Raw genomic sequence first — 16948 nt, forward strand, 5'->3', positions numbered from 1 at the left:
GGTATCCTGACATACAAATAACAAATCATTCCCAGAAATCCCCTGTGATATGTTCATGAGTTTCAAGGGGCGGAGACTAGTACCATCCTCTTCAGATAGAGACAGCGCTCCTCACTATGGCAGTTTCCATACGACTGATGTGTAGGTCTGTCTGGTGTGGGATTATGGGGGGGGGGGGGGGGGGGGCTTTAACTGGAATTATTCCTGATAAGTGAGGTATTATCCTCCACCTGGGAAGGCTGTGAAGAGATTGCACTCATAGTGTATGAACCCACCAAACCATCTATTACCACCTGTCTATATACAATAGAATTGTCTGCGACTAAACATAGTAATACGGGACTCTCAGGAACTGAGGGCAATGATAAGGATTGTTGTTATGTGGATGTAAATACATGGGATTGTCTGTAGCTAAACAACAATATGGAACTGTCAGCAACTAAGTGTAACAATATGGAAATGTTGAGGTGTGAGTGCAATAATATGGGACTGTCAGTAAGTGGTGAAACTATATGGGGCTGTCAGTAAGTGATGTAACAATATGGGACTGTCAGTAAGTGATGTAACTATAGGGGACTGTCAGTAAGTGATGTAACCATACGGGACTGTCAGTAAGTGATGTAACTATATGGGACTGTCAGTAAGTGATGTAACTATATGGGACTGTCAGTAAGTGATGTAACTATATGGGACTGTCAGTAAGTGATGTAACTATACGGGACTGTCAGTAAGTGATGTAACTATATGGGACTGTCAGTAAGTGATGTAACTATACAGGTCTGTCAGTAAGTGATGTAACTATACAGGACTGTCAGTAAGTGATGTAATTATACGGGACTGTCAGTAAGTGATGTAACTACACGGGACTGTCAGTTGGTGAATGTAACAATACATGGGACTGTCAGTGAGTGTAACAATATAGGACTGTCAGTGAATGACTGTAACACTATGGGAATGTCAGTAGCTAATTGTAACCATAGGGCACGGGATGCGACTTTATTATTTCAAGAACTCCTAAATATCTTTGCATGATTAGACTTTTTACCTTGGCTCAGGCTACCCAGTGTCTAAAAGGTACCAGAAAATTGCAATTGTGACCTTCTGTTTTGAGATTACCAGCACACCAGAAAGTTTGCAAAATCCCTGACACAGCCAGATGCTTATAGTTGTAAGTTCCCTTGAATAATGAGCTGAATTTTCCAAAGTTTTACAATTATTATTATTTATTTTTGTAGATTGTGAGCCCCATATAGGGATCACAATGTACATATTTTTTATCCTATCAGTATGCCTTTGTAGAATGGGAGGAAATCAACACAAACACAGAGAGAACATACAAACTCTGTGCAGATGTTGTTTCTGGCGGGAATCGAACCCAGGACTTCAGCGCTGCAAGGCTGCAGTGCTAACCACTGAGTCACCATGTTGCCCCAGGTTCATAATAATTTGTCGTTGTCATGTTGCACAGCTCTAAAGGGCTAGTTGAGGGTCCAGGAGTCTCCACTTCAGGCTCATGAGTTATTGTACTATTACAGTATTATGGAGGGTCTCCGTCTTTATCATTGCCCTCTGTATACATAGTGTTCCTACCCACTGACCATCATCAACAGGGAGCCAAAGCGGCCCATAGACCCATAAGTGTTGGTTGTGAGGGACAACCCTGATGATTCCTGTGGCTTGCAGTGGACATGTGAATGCACTGCAGACTCAGGGATCATGTCACATACGTGTAAACATGTGCCCATTGTGTTTGTTACATCCAGAACTCAGGAGAAACGTGACATGCAATAGAAGCTTATTTAAGAGAGATGAGAATTATACTTGTGTATATACAACCTGAAGTTCTTCATGCTGAATATACGTAGAGCGGATGCGTCCTCCTTACACTGAGTGGACCTAAATATTCAATGCATCTTATGTTTGGCGATAGTGTAAAAATAAGAGATGTGAGAATGAAGAGTCCATCCTGGTAACGCCTGTACAAGGCCTCATATAGTCCTTTCAGCAGATCGTGATACGTAGAGTCCACTTTTTTTCTTCCATATGAACAGCCATTGACTTTGCAGCCCTTGTCTTGGACCTTTCATCAGTGATCCTACCATGGGAGATGATCTGCAGATGAATGGAGAATGCTCATTGGTGCATGGACTATTGCCTAACTGCTACTGAATTTGAAATACTTAGTCCTGTACTAGTCCGCTTGGTACCTTACCTTTGACACTCCGACCTGGCGTGTATTAAAGATCAGGATGGACAGTTACTGGATTCTCCAGTGTTTTGGTCACATTTGTCAGTTTTTGCTGCCCGTTCCAATTCGGACATTGTACAGGGCCGCTATGGCTCAATCCACATCTAGGCGTTGACATAAAAATGCACCTAAAAGTCCTTGTGTCACAGCTTTTCTACGTTATAGTCTTTGTAGAATCCATAAGCCGAAACCTCCTTGAAGGTTCGTCTACAGATCTGTCTGCTCCTCCTGTCGTGCGCTTCACAGATGCAAAGACCTGAAGTATCTAAGAGGTTCCCACCTTTGATGTGTTTTTGCATGGTACTGGGCTGCCCATGATCATCACACAAAACATCTCAACTGCAGTGGTGCCAACACAGAAATATCCTGCATCCTGGAATATATTAACAAATCTATCACAGTGATGTTTCTACGCAAGAGCCATTACGGTGGAGACGTCGATGGTCATGGTTTGTACAGCCTTCATTACGATGGACAATAAGGATTGGGAAGTAGAGAGCATCTTGGTATGGTGGAGGTTCCTCTTCCTCCACAGTCACCTGGCTGGACAGCCGTGTTTGTTCTGTAGGACAACCCTGCTCATTGAGGCTTTCACTGCGGCTCTGCCACAGACAACTCCGACGAGATCCATATAAACGTCCCAGAGAGAAACGACTGCTGCTAAAAGGGATCCTTGGACTACCATTACAGATACTGAGGGCACTACGGGAAAAGATGGAGGAGCTGCTCATAGTGCGATGGCACCGATCACAGTTCTGGCGATAACCTCGAGTGTATCGGCATGCTGTGTAACCTGAAGAAATGCCTACTAGATCCATCAAAACAGCTTCAGAGTAGCTGGGCACCAGTTGCTGGTTAGACCGTATGTGCCACTCCAGCTCTGTACTGTCGATAGTGTTAACACGTGGCATTCTCCGACATATGGTTCGATCATCGGCTGGTGTCACTGGTGTGAAGTCAAAACCAAAGAGCTTTTCTACATGATAGTGAACACAAGAAGTGCGGTACTCATTGAGGACCCTTAGTGGCCAGGACAGTGTTAGGAGAGCAGCCACCCAGAAGACATAGTGGGATACGTACCATGGAAGGTTATCTGGATCGGAAAATGCAACCATGTATTCCTTGAAGTCCACATTTTTTAGGTGCATGCCTTCTCGAGCTTCCATATAGTCATCCAGACCCTCATTCTCAGTGAAAAACCGAGCCCTCTGTGTCAAATACGAATTTTCTGATTCCACATTTGCAAAACTAAAGCATTTGGTAAACCTCAGCCGAGTGACCGGATAGCTGTCTAGATCAGTCAGATCTTTGGAGACGTCCTTTACGCCACAGTTGCTGTAGTCAAATTCAGATTCCGCCACATGAGTATTGACACGCTCGTGGTAGACTTGAGTAGTTGTGTACGCATCTCCATTGCGATAACGGGTCACCTGACGAGTCCTTCGTACGTAATGGTAACTAATAGCCTTCCACCAGATGCATGGTGTTGCCTGCTGCATCCTCTGCACTCGTTCCTGTACACTTTCAACATCCACTTTGTATTGCAGCTCATTCCGCGTGTAACAGTGCCAGCATTCCACCAGGTAGACCACATACAGCATCACAAGGAAGGCCAAGGGAATGTAGACGTAACCATTGGAGCAAGGGCTGTCGTGGTACATCATTGAGTTGCCTTTGTAGGCACTATCAAAGGTCAGCCGAGTGACTTTGGTAACATGGCACCAGGTCATAGCACCCATACAGCCATAGATGAGGAGAGACAACAGGAGACATTTCCAGTGGGATTCACGACATAAGGACTTGCTGAGCGATTGCTTCACCGGCCTTTGCTGCAAGTAAAGAGAGAAGAAATGCTCAGAAAGTGTTATGGTAATACTGTACATAGAAGACACCAAGAACACTTCGGTGGCAGTAGTAACAGAGGATACTTGTGGTCTCTAAGTGTACTATCTATGACCATGGCATCATTCACTGTACATATAGTTATACGCTTGGTCTGATACACTGTGTGTTTATGCATGGTATTATAATAGGTTTCTAGATAATGTCTAATTGACCAGATAGTTCTCCTGCCCTGCCCCCCCCCCCCCCCCCCCCCCCGTTACAATCTTTTCTGCTATAAAACGGAGAATATCTGATCAGCCATTATAACAAGGGATTCGCTCGGTTTTAGCCGACCATTGTTTAAAATTTTACAAGTGAGTGATTTGATATTGTAAAGGGTAGTGGTTTGTGCAACCATCATTCTACCTAAGTACTTATTTTAAAGCCACATCCAAGGGCATTGTCTAAGTAGGATCCCTTGTATTCAGTATCTCATATGGGTTTTGCTGCAGTGAGACAACCAGGTTGCTGTCCTCGAGACTGGTTCTGGCATAGGTGGCGTTGGCTGAGTGCCAGAGAAACGTCAGTGCAAAGTAGGTCAGATACAGGCTGAGGTGAGGGACTGGCAGAATATGTTGAGTTGTAAACAAGCAGAAGGTCAAAATGGGCAACACAGGTTTCAAGATCCGAGACAAGCCAGGGTCAGACTTGGGTGATAAGAGGAACAAGGTCAGGATCAGCAACAGAGTCAGAAACGAGTCAAGGTCAAGAATGAATCAGAGAGAAGTCGGACGAGCACTATGGCAATGATAAAACCCTGTACAATGGCAGGGAAGGAGGTACATTGGTTTCTGGTCCTGCCAGGGAGGGCATGGAACAATCAAGGCTGGTGGCTGCATGAAGAAACTGGACAGCAGGGACTAGAAGGAGTGGTACCTGCCACTGGTGTTATAGAAATCTGAAGTTTTTATACTCATGGGCCCGTCACCTAAATTCATCCCTTCAATGACCAGAGGCCACCTAAACTCCTGACCTTGTTAATACCTGCAGTAGGAAAATTTCAGCTGACGACTGCAGCCGGATAGAATTCCATTCACGTCCTGTCTCTGTAACTCATGAAGGACATAAGGTCACTCCGGGAGAGCAGCCCTATTACTATACAGGTATATTTACGCATGTCGATTCATCTTAATAGGGTTTTAAAAAAAAAAAAAAAAAAAAAAGAACCATTCGGAGAAACAACTCCATTCACATTTATGGAATGGATATTTCATCTGTTGCATGTGTATATATCCTATATATGACCAGAGATGTGTGACTGTACCTTGTAGACAAGGTTTAGAGTGTATTCAAGACGGAACTCTACTGTAACAATGAGTTGTTGGGTTGGCACTGTGTTACCTTCATCCATCCTTGCCCTGTACCCCCTGTGATCACCGCACATCAGGAAATCCTCACAGGCAGGAGTGAAATACCAAACTGATCCTCGTTAAAATTCCCTAATTGCTCTGCTTAACCGCAGCCTGTAATCTCACATGTAATCCCACAAATGGTTTAGGATTAACCACTGAAGTGCACCGCTGCATTTCACACCCAGATGTGGAGCTAATGAGGGCAGAAGTAGCTTCACAGTGCCTGGATGATACAGGGTTAAGTGCTGTTTTATAAACACCTTAATAATGCATCGAGCAGCAACGTCTCCTCACTAACATCACATCCTATTACCCAGCAGCCTCAGCGCCTCTCTACGTGTCTTCAATTTTCTCAATAAAACATCTCTACCAGGAGTCCAAGAGATGCAGCAGTGTGTCTTCCCATAATAACCTGCAATGCATATATGAAAGTAGTGGGGCTAGGAGTGCCCGGTGTGACAATGCTGGAATAGCAGAGGTTGAAGTTCCTGGATAGTGGGGCTATAATGGCAGGGATGTCACTGTTTAGAGAGTGGAGCGGTAGTATTGGGATAGCAATGAGTGACACAGGTGAGAGGTGGAAGGGGCAAGCAGCACAATGAGGGTAGATGAGAAGTGTCAGCTGACCACAGAGAGGATATTGTGGTAGTATGAGAATATGAGGTCAAAACTTCCACTGCATATATCCTTAAATTGTTGTCACTTGGAAATGGTACATCACCCCAGGAACAGTACCATAGGAAATAGGCACACCATCCCAGAAGCAGTACCACAGTAAATAGGCACACCAACCCAGGAACTGTACCACAGGAAATAGGCACACCAACTCAGGAACAGTACCACAGGAAATAGGCACACCAACCCAGGAACAGTACCACAGGAAATAGGCACACCAACCCAGGAACAGTACCACAGGAAATAGGCACACCAACCCAGGAACCATACCACAGGAAATAGGCACACCAACCCAGGAACAGTACCACAGGAAATAGGCACACCAACCCAGGAACAGTACCACAGGAAATAGGCACACCAACCCAGGAACAGTACCACAGGAAATAGGCACACCAACCCAGTAACAGTACCACAGGAAATAGGCACACCAACCCAGGAACAGTACCACAGGAAATAGGCACACCAACCCAGGAACCATACCACAGGAAATAGGCACACCAACCCAGGAACAGTACCACAGGAAATAGGCACACCAACCCAGGAACAGTACCACAGGAAATAGGCACACCAACTCAGGAACAGTACCACAGGAAATAGGCACACCAACTCAGGAACAGTACCACAGGAAATAGGTGCATAATCCAGGACCAGTACTGTAAGAAATAGGCACACCACCCCAGGAACAGTACTCTAGGAAATAGGCTCACCAACCCAGGAACAGTACCACAGGAAATAGGCACAGAAACCCAGGAACAGTACTATAGGAAATAGGCACACCAACCCAGGAACAGTACCACAGGAAATAGGCACATCATCCAGGACCAGTACTGTAAGAAATAGGCACACCACACCAGGAACAGTACTGTAGGAAATAGGCTCACCAACCCAGGAACAGTACCACAGGAAATAGGCACACAAACCCATGAACAGTACTGTAGGTAATAGGCTCACCAACCCAGGAACAGTACCACAGGAAATAGGCACACCAACCCAGGAACAGTACCACAGGAAATAGGCACACCAACCCAGGAACAGTACCACAGGAAATAGGCACACCAACCCAGGAACAGTACCACAGGAAATAGGCACACCAACCCAGGAACCATACCACAGGAAATAGGCACACCAACCCAGGAACAGTACCACAGGAAATAGGCACACCAACCCAGGAACAGTACCACAGGAAATAGGCACACCAACCCAGGAACAGTACCACAGGAAATAGGCACACCAACCCAGGAACAGTACCACAGGAAATAGGCACACCAACCCAGGAACAGTACCACAGGAAATAGGCACACCAACCCAGGAACCATACCACAGGAAATAGGCACACCAACCCAGGAACAGTACCACAGGAAATAGGCACACCAACCCAGGAACAGTACCACAGGAAATAGGCACACCAACTCAGGAACAGTACCACAGGAAATAGGCACACCAACCCAGGAACAGTACCACAGGAAATAGGTGCATAATCCAGGACCAGTACTGTAAGAAATAGGCACACCACCCCAGGAACAGTACTGTAGGAAATAGGCTCACCAACCCAGGAACAGTACCACAGGAAATAGGCACATCATCCAGGACCAGTACTGTAAGAAATAGGCACACCACGCCAGGAACAGTACTGTAGGAAATAGGCTCACCAACCCAGGAACAGTACCACAGGAAATAGGCACACAAACCCATGAACAGTACTGTAGGAAATAGGCTCACCAACCCAGGAACAGTACTGTAGGAAATAGGCACACAAACCCAGGAACAGTACCACAGGAAATAGGCACACAAACCCAGGAACAATACTGTAAGAAATAGGCACACCAACCCAGGAACAGTACAACGGGCAATAGGCACACCACCCCAGGAACAGTACCATAGGAAATAAGCAAACCACCCCAGGAACAGTACTGCAGGAAATAGGCACACCAACCCAGGAAGTGGTACCACTGGAAATAGGCAAAGATGCAACATATGTAGAGGATACTAGTAGTATGGACGGTATATAGGGAAAGTGTTGTAGCAGTGAACCCGGGATATATGGAGCATATTGTAGTTGTACAGCTGGGATATGTGGGGTATGTTGCAAAAGTGCAGCTGGGATATAGCAATGATGTTGTAGTAGTGCAGCTGTGATATGAGGAGATATTTGTACTATCTTAAAAGGAATAAAATGTAGTAGTGTGGCTGTGGTATGAGTAGGATGTTGTAGTCTAGATGGAATATGCTGATGTTGTAGTAGTGCGGCTGTGATATTAGGAGGGGTGATATTAGGAGGGTGTTGTAGTCTAGATGGGATATGATGATGTAGTAGTGCATCTGTGATATTAGGGTGTTGTAGTAGTCTAGATGGGATATGATGACTTTGTAGTAATGCGGCTGTGATATTAGGAGGGTGCTGGAGTAGTCTAGATGGGATATGATGAAGTTGTAGTAGTGCAGCTGTGATATTAGGGTGTTGTAATTAGATGGGATATGATGATGTTGTAGTAATGTGGCTGTGATATTAAGAGGGTGTTGAGGTAGTCTAGATGGGACATAATGACGTTGTAGTAGTGCGGCTGTGATATGAGTAGGGTGTCGTAGTAGTCTAGATGGGATATGGTGATGTTGTAGTAGTGCAACTGTAATATGAGTAGGGTGTTGTAGGAGTCAAGACGAGATATGATGATGTTGTAGTAGTGCGGCTGTAATATGACTAGGGTGTTGCAGTAGTGCAGCCAGAATATGATAATATTGTAGAAAGAGGATATTGTAAAGAATAAGAGGTCAGCTCCTATGACTTGTAGAACAAGTGAGTGAAGTAATGGGGGAGGGGTATTAATGAGAGGGATAAGGGGGGGTGTTATGATTTCTTGTGGCGGATCAGGAGGTGAGAAGATGCAGAGATAATAATGATCCTTCCGCCAGTCACAGATTCCTCACTGATTATTTCCAGGCTCATAAATATGGATTAGGATTGTTAATCCTGAATACACAACGGTGGGGGTGGAGGGTTTGCTGTACCTGTATATACTGCAGCAGCAAGTCATGTGGATATCTATACATATGGGGTCATATATTACATATGTGGTTATACATAAATGGTAAATAGAAACTGTTGTAATATACTCAATATTGTGTTATAAATATGATATTATAGATAGATATACTGTAAGGGAGATTATATACTATTATATATAGAGCTATATGTGTGTGATTATTGATATCCTATTTTGTATATGTGGGATTATGTATATAATATGATATATAAGGAGTTATTGTGTGATTATGTATAAAGTAGTATATACTTTATACAAGGTTCTCCATGTGAGATTATATATAGCATTTTGTATATGGGGTTCTGCCTGTGGATTATGTATGTAGTATTATCAATATAGGGTATACTGTACATGCGGAATTGTGTACATAGTACTGTGTATATGGGGTAATACATGTGGAATTATGTATGGTATTATATGTGTGGGGTTATACATGTGGCATTATGTATATGGTATTATATGTGTGGGGTTATACATGTGGCATTATGTATATGGTATTATATGTGTGGGGTTATACGTGTGCAATTTTGCCTATGTATATGGAGATATATATGTCTGACATTCCTAGAGCCGTTCTGTATATACAGTAACACTATGACTTCATGAATAGTCCGGATTCCAGGTTCTCTTTATTCCAGGGTTTGGTTCCCCAGTCAAAGGCCTGGCTATTGTTGAGCTGTCTAAAGGACATTGGAGTCAACGAATCCAGTCAAGTTACCATAAACCTATACTGTCAGGGGGCCAGAGAAACCCCCAACTAACATATGCACCTCCAGAATGATAAGTCTTACACCCCATCCACTGACCCCCCATTACTTTAGTAATATCAAGCTCTGCAAAATGATGTGGGGTGTCCAATACTGACTTAATCTACCAGTCATCTCTACAGCAATGCACAATCCCAAGGACAGCAACTAGGATGGTCTCTAGTACAAGCTCATCCCAAGGATTTCAGCAGTGCCATATGACTATCCTATACATGGCCCAAGTAGAGAACCTGCAAGCAAATATAGACTGGACTATCTGCCAAAAGAGTTTTAACTATGGTGGGCAATGATGTTATGTGTCCTTTTCTTGAGGCAGGTGAACACCCTCTTCGATGTGGCCCTTACTCTTGAAAAATAAGAATATCTAAATTCCGCGATGTGATCTTCATACCCAGATGAGGTGAAATCACATCTGATAGTAATAAAGCCGACAGAGCACTTCCCAACCTGACCTCACACAATAAGCAACACATTACATCCGACTCCATTACACAAATCCACTGCCCAACTACAGGACGGGCTCAAGGTCACTGACTGGTTCCAGCTCACAAACCACCAGCACTGACGCAAAGGTCTCCCACAAAAACAGTAAAGGGGTTCATCGGCTTGAGGCTGCAGTTTCTCCAAGTGGTCCATCGAACATACCAGAAATATCTAGCGTACAGATTTTGGAATGAGAACCTGTACAAATACTTCCGCTTTGTGTTCGAAACGATCAAAAACACAATAAGGGAGAAAGTGAACGACAAAAGCATCAACTTACCAGTAACCTGCAACGTCTATGATAAGAAGATCAGGAAATTACAGAGCCAGCAGTCAAAGGAGCACAAGCGAACCTCTCAGGGACTGGCACCATTGATGGTGCTAATAATTCCAGATCTGGCAGTTCGGCAGCAGATGTATCGTATAGCTTGAGACACTAGTCTAAGTTTATGTCTGAAAATTAAACACGACTAGTAAATCTGCCCCAATATCTTCAAATTTCCACATCACATTACTAATGTAGGGCTGAAGATGGATCGGGAGGACATTATTATCTACAAGGATGATCACAATCTTCACCTGAAGACCACAGAGGTGGTGATCATGAGGAGAAACCATCCAAAGTCAGGACAATGGACAGAGGTGAATAAAAGATGGATTAGTACATTATCATCTTCTAAAGCAATGACCACAACCTTGCTCTGAGGTGGTGATTATCAGAACAAGCTGTCCAACGTCAGGACCATGGACAGAGGTGAATAGAAGATGGATTAGTACACTATCAACTAAAGCAATGACCACGACCTTCCTCTGAGGTGGTGATTATCAGAACAAGCTGTCCAAAGTGAGGATCATGGACAGAGACGAGTAGAAGATGGATCAGGATGTCACTTACAAGAAGACACTTCAAGAAGGCTCCGAACTGACTGTACTCCAGAAGAAGGTACACTGGACTGGCTGAATGCCCAGATAATATACTACAGAAGAAGTTACCAGAATGATAACCTTGTGCTCCGTATTTGCAGGTGTATCCTCCTAACATCACGTGGCAAAATAATCAAACATGACCTAGGAACAGGAGTCTTAAAGTACCAATCCTATCAAAATCACACATTCTTCACACAAGTAGGAAACAAGTCTTCTGAGACGAGAGCATCCCATCCCTCAACCTCAATTAATTCATCGAATCTTCCCTACCATGAGACCTTCTCTACCTTGGCTCCCTTTGTCGAAACAGTAAATAGTGACTGTCATCCTGCGAGGTCACCTGCTGGGTAGTGACACAAATTGAGTCTGACTTTCAATAAATACAATTCCTGTATACTGTTGTACCAATGCACTATAATAAATATTGGGGTAAGGGGGAGGTTGACGAACATTAGAAAAAGTCAACATGATCACTTTATAGAATATATGAAATATTGGTGTCTGGCCGTACGTCTGCGGCTCCTCTGATAACACTTCCGGTCCTGTGATTTGTGCTCTGACACAAGGTGAGAGCACAGGCAGGATGTGTTGTCATGTACACATGGCTTAGCTATTGATAAGGGTAGGATTCCAATCATGGAAATCACATGAGCATGACCTAGGGCTTTCTGTGATCGGGCCAAATCGGAGTAAGATGACAGATTCCAGAAACTGGACTGATACGATGATTTGGGTAATGGAGGCGTATAATGGTGATGTAGGGCGTGTTTTCTGGGCCATGTACAAGTGGTGTTTTTGTGGTGTTTTCTACAATTGGAACATATAGAGAAGTTTTGGAGTTGTTTGGGGTCACTTTGCCTCCAGTGACTGACCAGTGTAGGGGGATTCAGATTTTCTCTAAAGATGCAGCCATGTACTAGGATGATTAAGCAATTCCAGTACTTGCCCCGATATCTGTAGTAGTGAAGGGATGAGCTGCAACAATTGGGAGCGCGTGATATACCTGAGCCTTACAGAGTGGTATAGGAGGCATGTCCATGAGATTTCACACACGTATCCTCATAACAGGAGTCTTCTCATCTCCCATAATAAATGCCATAAATGTCTGATCGGTGGCGGTCCTGCCACTTATAGATATTGTCTTTCAGTTCCTACTTGTTGTCAGAGACTGGGACCTTTCGCCACTTATATCTGGATCCCTTCTAGACCTTATACGTCTCACAACATAGGTGAATGTCCACACTAATACATTGTGACAAGCCCTCAGCTGTGTGAACTGGACTAAACCATTAGATGTTTTAAACCTACAGACATAAACACAAGTGTTCTGATTCATTGACAGCTGTGTATTGTGGTGGGTGACGGATGTGTTAAATTAGAGGTGACAACTTTGTGGGGATTTTTTTAGAGGTGTAATCTGTGTGTGATATTCAGGATGACAAATATGTGTTAAATTGGGAAGACAGCTGTGTGTGCTATACGGGTGTCACAACTGGGGTGAGAGCTGTATGTTTTAGTAAAGTGACAATTGTGTGTTATAAATTTGGTCATAACAGTATTTTATGGATTAACAACTGTGTATTGTTGGGTTACAGCCAGTGTGTTATGGTGACCATTGTATGTTGTGCGGTGTTATTTGGGGGTGATGACTGTGTGTTATTTGAAGTGAGAACTGGGTTTAAGGGGGCTGCCGCACATTGTTCCAGCTGTATCACAGTCCTGGGGCCACAGGTGCCTTCACTTATAACAAAGTATTTATTGCCACTCGTGGTGTGGTAACGGCAGACGGACTGTAGTTAATCTGTGCAAGTAAAAACAGCCGTGGCCCCAACTCTGAATATGGCAACACCCTTATATTGGGATGACAGTATTGTAGTAGGGTGACGTCTGTATGTTGTAGTAGGGTGATATTTGTGTGTTGTAGTAGGGTGACGTCTGTGTGTTGTAGGGTGACGCCTGTGTGTTGTAGTAGGGTGACGGCTGTGTGTTGTAGTAGGGTGACGGCTGTGTGTTGTAGTAGGTTGATGGCTGTGTTGTAGTAGGGTGAAGGCTGTGTGTTGTTGTAGGGTGAGGTCTGTGTGTTGTAGTATGGTGATGGCTGTGTGTTGTAGTAGGGTGACGGCTGTGTGTTGTAATAGGTTGACGGATGTGTGTTGCAGTAGTGTTGTAGTAGGGTGACGTCTGTGTGTTGTAGTAGGGTGACGGATGTGTGTTGTAGTAGTGTTGTAGTAGGGTGACGTCTGTGTGTTGTAGTAAGGTGACGTCTGTGTGTTGTAGTAGGTTGATGGCTGTGTTGTAGTAGGGTGAAGGCTGTGTGTTGTTGTAGGGTGAGGTCTGTGTGTTGTAGTAGGGTGACGGATGTGTGTTGTAGTAGTGTTGTAGTAGGGTGACGGCTGTGTGTTGTAGTAGGGTGACGGCTGTGTGTTGTAGTAGGTTGATGGCTGTGTTGTAGTAGGGTGAAGGCTGTGTGTTGTTGTAGGGTGAGGTCTGTGTGTTGTAGTATGGTGATGGCTGTGTGTTGTAGTAGGGTGACGGCTGTGTGTTGTAATAGGTTGACGGATGTGTGTTGCAGTAGTGTTGTAGTAGGGTGACGTCTGTGTGTTGTAGTAGGGTGACGGATGTGTGTTGTAGTAGTGTTGTAGTAGGGTGACGTCTGTGTGTTGTAGTAAGGTGACGTCTGTGTGTTGTAGTAGGGTGACAGCTGTGTATTGTAGTAGGGTGACGTCTGTGTGTTGTAGTAGGGTGACGTCTGTGTGTTGTAGTAGGGTGACAGCTGTGTATTGTAGTAGGGTGACGGCTGTGTGTTGTAGTAGGGTGACGGCTGTGTGTTGTAGTGGGGTGACGGCTGTGTGTTCTAATGTGAAGCCAGTTGTATGTTATAATGGGGTGAAATATAAATGTTATACAGGATGACATCAGTATTTTGTAGAGGGGTGACGAATGGATGTTGTAGTGAGGTGGCAGTTGTGTTTTGCAGTGGGTTGATGGTTGTGTATTGTGTTGGATTCATGGCTGCCTATTGTAATAGGGTACCAACTGTATTTTAGAGTGGACTGATGCTGTGTATAGTATTGGGATAATGCCTGAATGTTTGTCTATTCTTGGGTAACAGCAGTGTGTACAGATGGAGTGACATTTGTCTGTTACATTGGAGTCACATTGTGATGATGGCTGTGTATTGTTTTTGGGTGACAACTGGTATACAGGGTAACATCATGTAGTTTGGTGATGGCGGTGTATTGTTTATGCTAGGTTCACACTAGTGTTCGGCATTCCGTTCTTCAGGTACGCTTTGGGACTCAAAAGAATGGAAATCTAATCCACTTAAAAACAGGATTGCAGGACTTTTCTCTCCACATTTTTCAAGCGGAATGAGTGATGGAAACTCCCAACGGAGACCAAACACTAGTGTGAACTGAGTCTTACGGGTGATGGCTATGTACTATGTTGGGGTGACGACTATGTATTGTATTTGGATGACAGCTGAGTATTGTATTAAGTGACGATTGTGTGTTATAGTGGGTTGACAGCTGAGTATTGTATGGGGGGGGTGATGACTGTGTATTGTATTGGGGATACAGATGTATATTATATTTGGATGATGGATATGTATTGTATTGGGTTATGGGTGATGGCTGTGTATGGTATTTGGATGATGGTTATTGTTTATAGTGGGTTGACAACTGAGTACTGTATAGTGTGTATAGAGTACTATGTATAGAGTGTATAGAGTACTGTGTATAGAGTGTATAGAGTACTGTGATAGCTGTGTATTGTATTTCGGTGATGGCAATGTATTGTATTTGCATGTTAGCTGAGTATTGCATCGGGTGACGGTTGTGTGTTATGGTGGGTTGACAGCTGAGTATTGTATAGGGGTGATAACTGTGTATTGTATCGGAGATACAGCTGTGTATTATATTTGGATGATGGCTGTATATTGTATTTGGGTGATGGTTGTGTGTTATTCTGGATTGACTGCTGTTTGTTATAATTGGGTGACGGCTGTGTCTTATATTGGGGTGATGGCTGTGTATTGTATATTGATAATGGTTGTGCATAATGTTGGGGATGACAGCTGAGTGTTTTATTGGGGGTGATGGTTGTGCATTATATTGGGGATGACAGCTGAGTGTTATATTGGGGGTGACGGCTGTTTATTGTATATTGATGATGCTTGTGTGCTATATGATTTGTTATGTTGGGGTGACAGATATGTATATCACAGGCTCCTGACCCCCAGTCTACTCACCAGTTCTCGTACAGCATCGGTGCTCTCTTGTGGTACGGACCCGGTGCTGCTCTCGCTGGCCGCTGATGCCGGTGGCGACATGGCCAAGTTCTATTGGAAAGTGCCGGGTCCAAGGCCCAATCCAGGAGGATGCAGTGAAGATCCAGCTGTGATCCAGAGGAAGAGTCATACCCCCACCCTCCGCAGGTAGCCCCCACACACCCGGGGCTTGTAACGAGTGCGAGGGTCCATGTCACATCTCTGGTGCAGGGATGTACAATGCCGACTGTGCACACATGTTTACAACTGCGTGTCAGGGACAAGGTGCACACCTGCCACACACATGTACACACACATACAGGGTGAACATCACAGACACACACAGGACACACACACACATAGGACACACAGACACACACGGAGCAGAGCGGTGCAGGGGCAGGAGGGAGGGGGCAGGGGCAGGAGGGATGACAGGGAAGGATGCTGTAGGAGCCGGAGGATGGGAGAGATTCCCAGGGAAGATGGGAGGGAGACGGGAGGAGGAGGAGGAGGGAGGAAGAGGAGGAGATACAGCAGGAGAGGAGAGCGCAGCACCACAGCTGGAGGAATCACTGCTGACCTTGAAAGAGAGCACTCCTCCATCTCTACATGTCTCTTCATCACTGACTGTCTTATCATGTTTCTCCATCACCGACTGTCTCATCATGTCTCTTAATCACTGACTGTCTCATCATGTCTCTCCATCACCGACTCTCTTATCATCTCCAACTATCTCATATCTTTCCATCTCTGTCACTGACTGTCTCATCTTGTCTCTACTGTCTCTTCATCACTGACTGTCTTTTATGTCATCATTATTATTGCCAATGGCTGTCTCTTCCTCACTGCCCGTCTTTTTACACATGGCTATATCTCTATTCACCACCTGTCTTTCCTCTCTACATTACTGCCTATCTCTTCCCAACTGTCTCTCTACCACCTGTCTCCTCAATCTGCTAGATCCTCCACCACAGGCTGTCTTTTCACCACTTCTGCCTGTCTCTCTACCACCACCTGCCTGTCTCACCACTTGTGCTACCTGTCTCTCCACCAGTGCATGTCTCTCGGCTTCATTCTACCTGTGCCTGTCTCTTCACCTGTCTCTCTCTTCTTCTCTTTACCTCTACCCCTCTCTCTGTCTCTCCACCCATGTCTGTCTCGCTATCACTGCCTGTCTCTCCACTTCTGCTTCTCTATCACTGCCTGTCTCTCTATTACTGCCTGTCTATCTACCACTGCCTTTCTCTAAACCTCTGCCTGTCTCTCTTCCTCTCTCTACCTCTACAAGTCTCTCTGTCTGT

The 16948-nt window shown here is 44.7% G+C and overlaps 1 protein-coding gene across 1 annotated transcript; it reads right to left on the reverse strand.

The window, feature by feature from the left end:
- Positions 1–1320: 1320 nt before the first annotated feature.
- TMEM151B (transmembrane protein 151B) lies at positions 1321–16164 on the reverse strand. Its single transcript, XM_075267307.1, has 2 exons — positions 15630–16164; positions 1321–4077 (listed from the first exon to the last, which is right to left on the reverse strand). The coding sequence occupies exons 1-2, from the start codon at positions 15708–15710 to the stop codon at positions 2644–2646; spliced, it is 1515 nt and encodes a 504-aa protein (XP_075123408.1). The 5' UTR covers positions 15711–16164; the 3' UTR covers positions 1321–2643.
- Between the last annotated feature and the right edge of the window lie 784 nt (positions 16165–16948).

This window comes from Leptodactylus fuscus, chromosome 3 (genome assembly GCF_031893055.1).
Source record: "Leptodactylus fuscus isolate aLepFus1 chromosome 3, aLepFus1.hap2, whole genome shotgun sequence".
NCBI lineage: Eukaryota > Metazoa > Chordata > Amphibia > Anura > Leptodactylidae > Leptodactylus > Leptodactylus fuscus.

What these genes read in the sequence shown, in the direction of transcription:
- TMEM151B (XM_075267307.1), bottom strand. Translation starts at nt 15,710, where the DNA reads ATGTCGCCACCGGCATCAGCGGCCAGCGAGAGCAGCACCGGGTCCGTA. An exon ending in CCGATGCTGTACGAGAACTG is followed by an intron (nt 4,078 to 15,629) that starts GTGAGTAGACTG and finishes CTTTACTTGCAG; the next exon opens with CAAAGGCCGGTGAAGCAATC.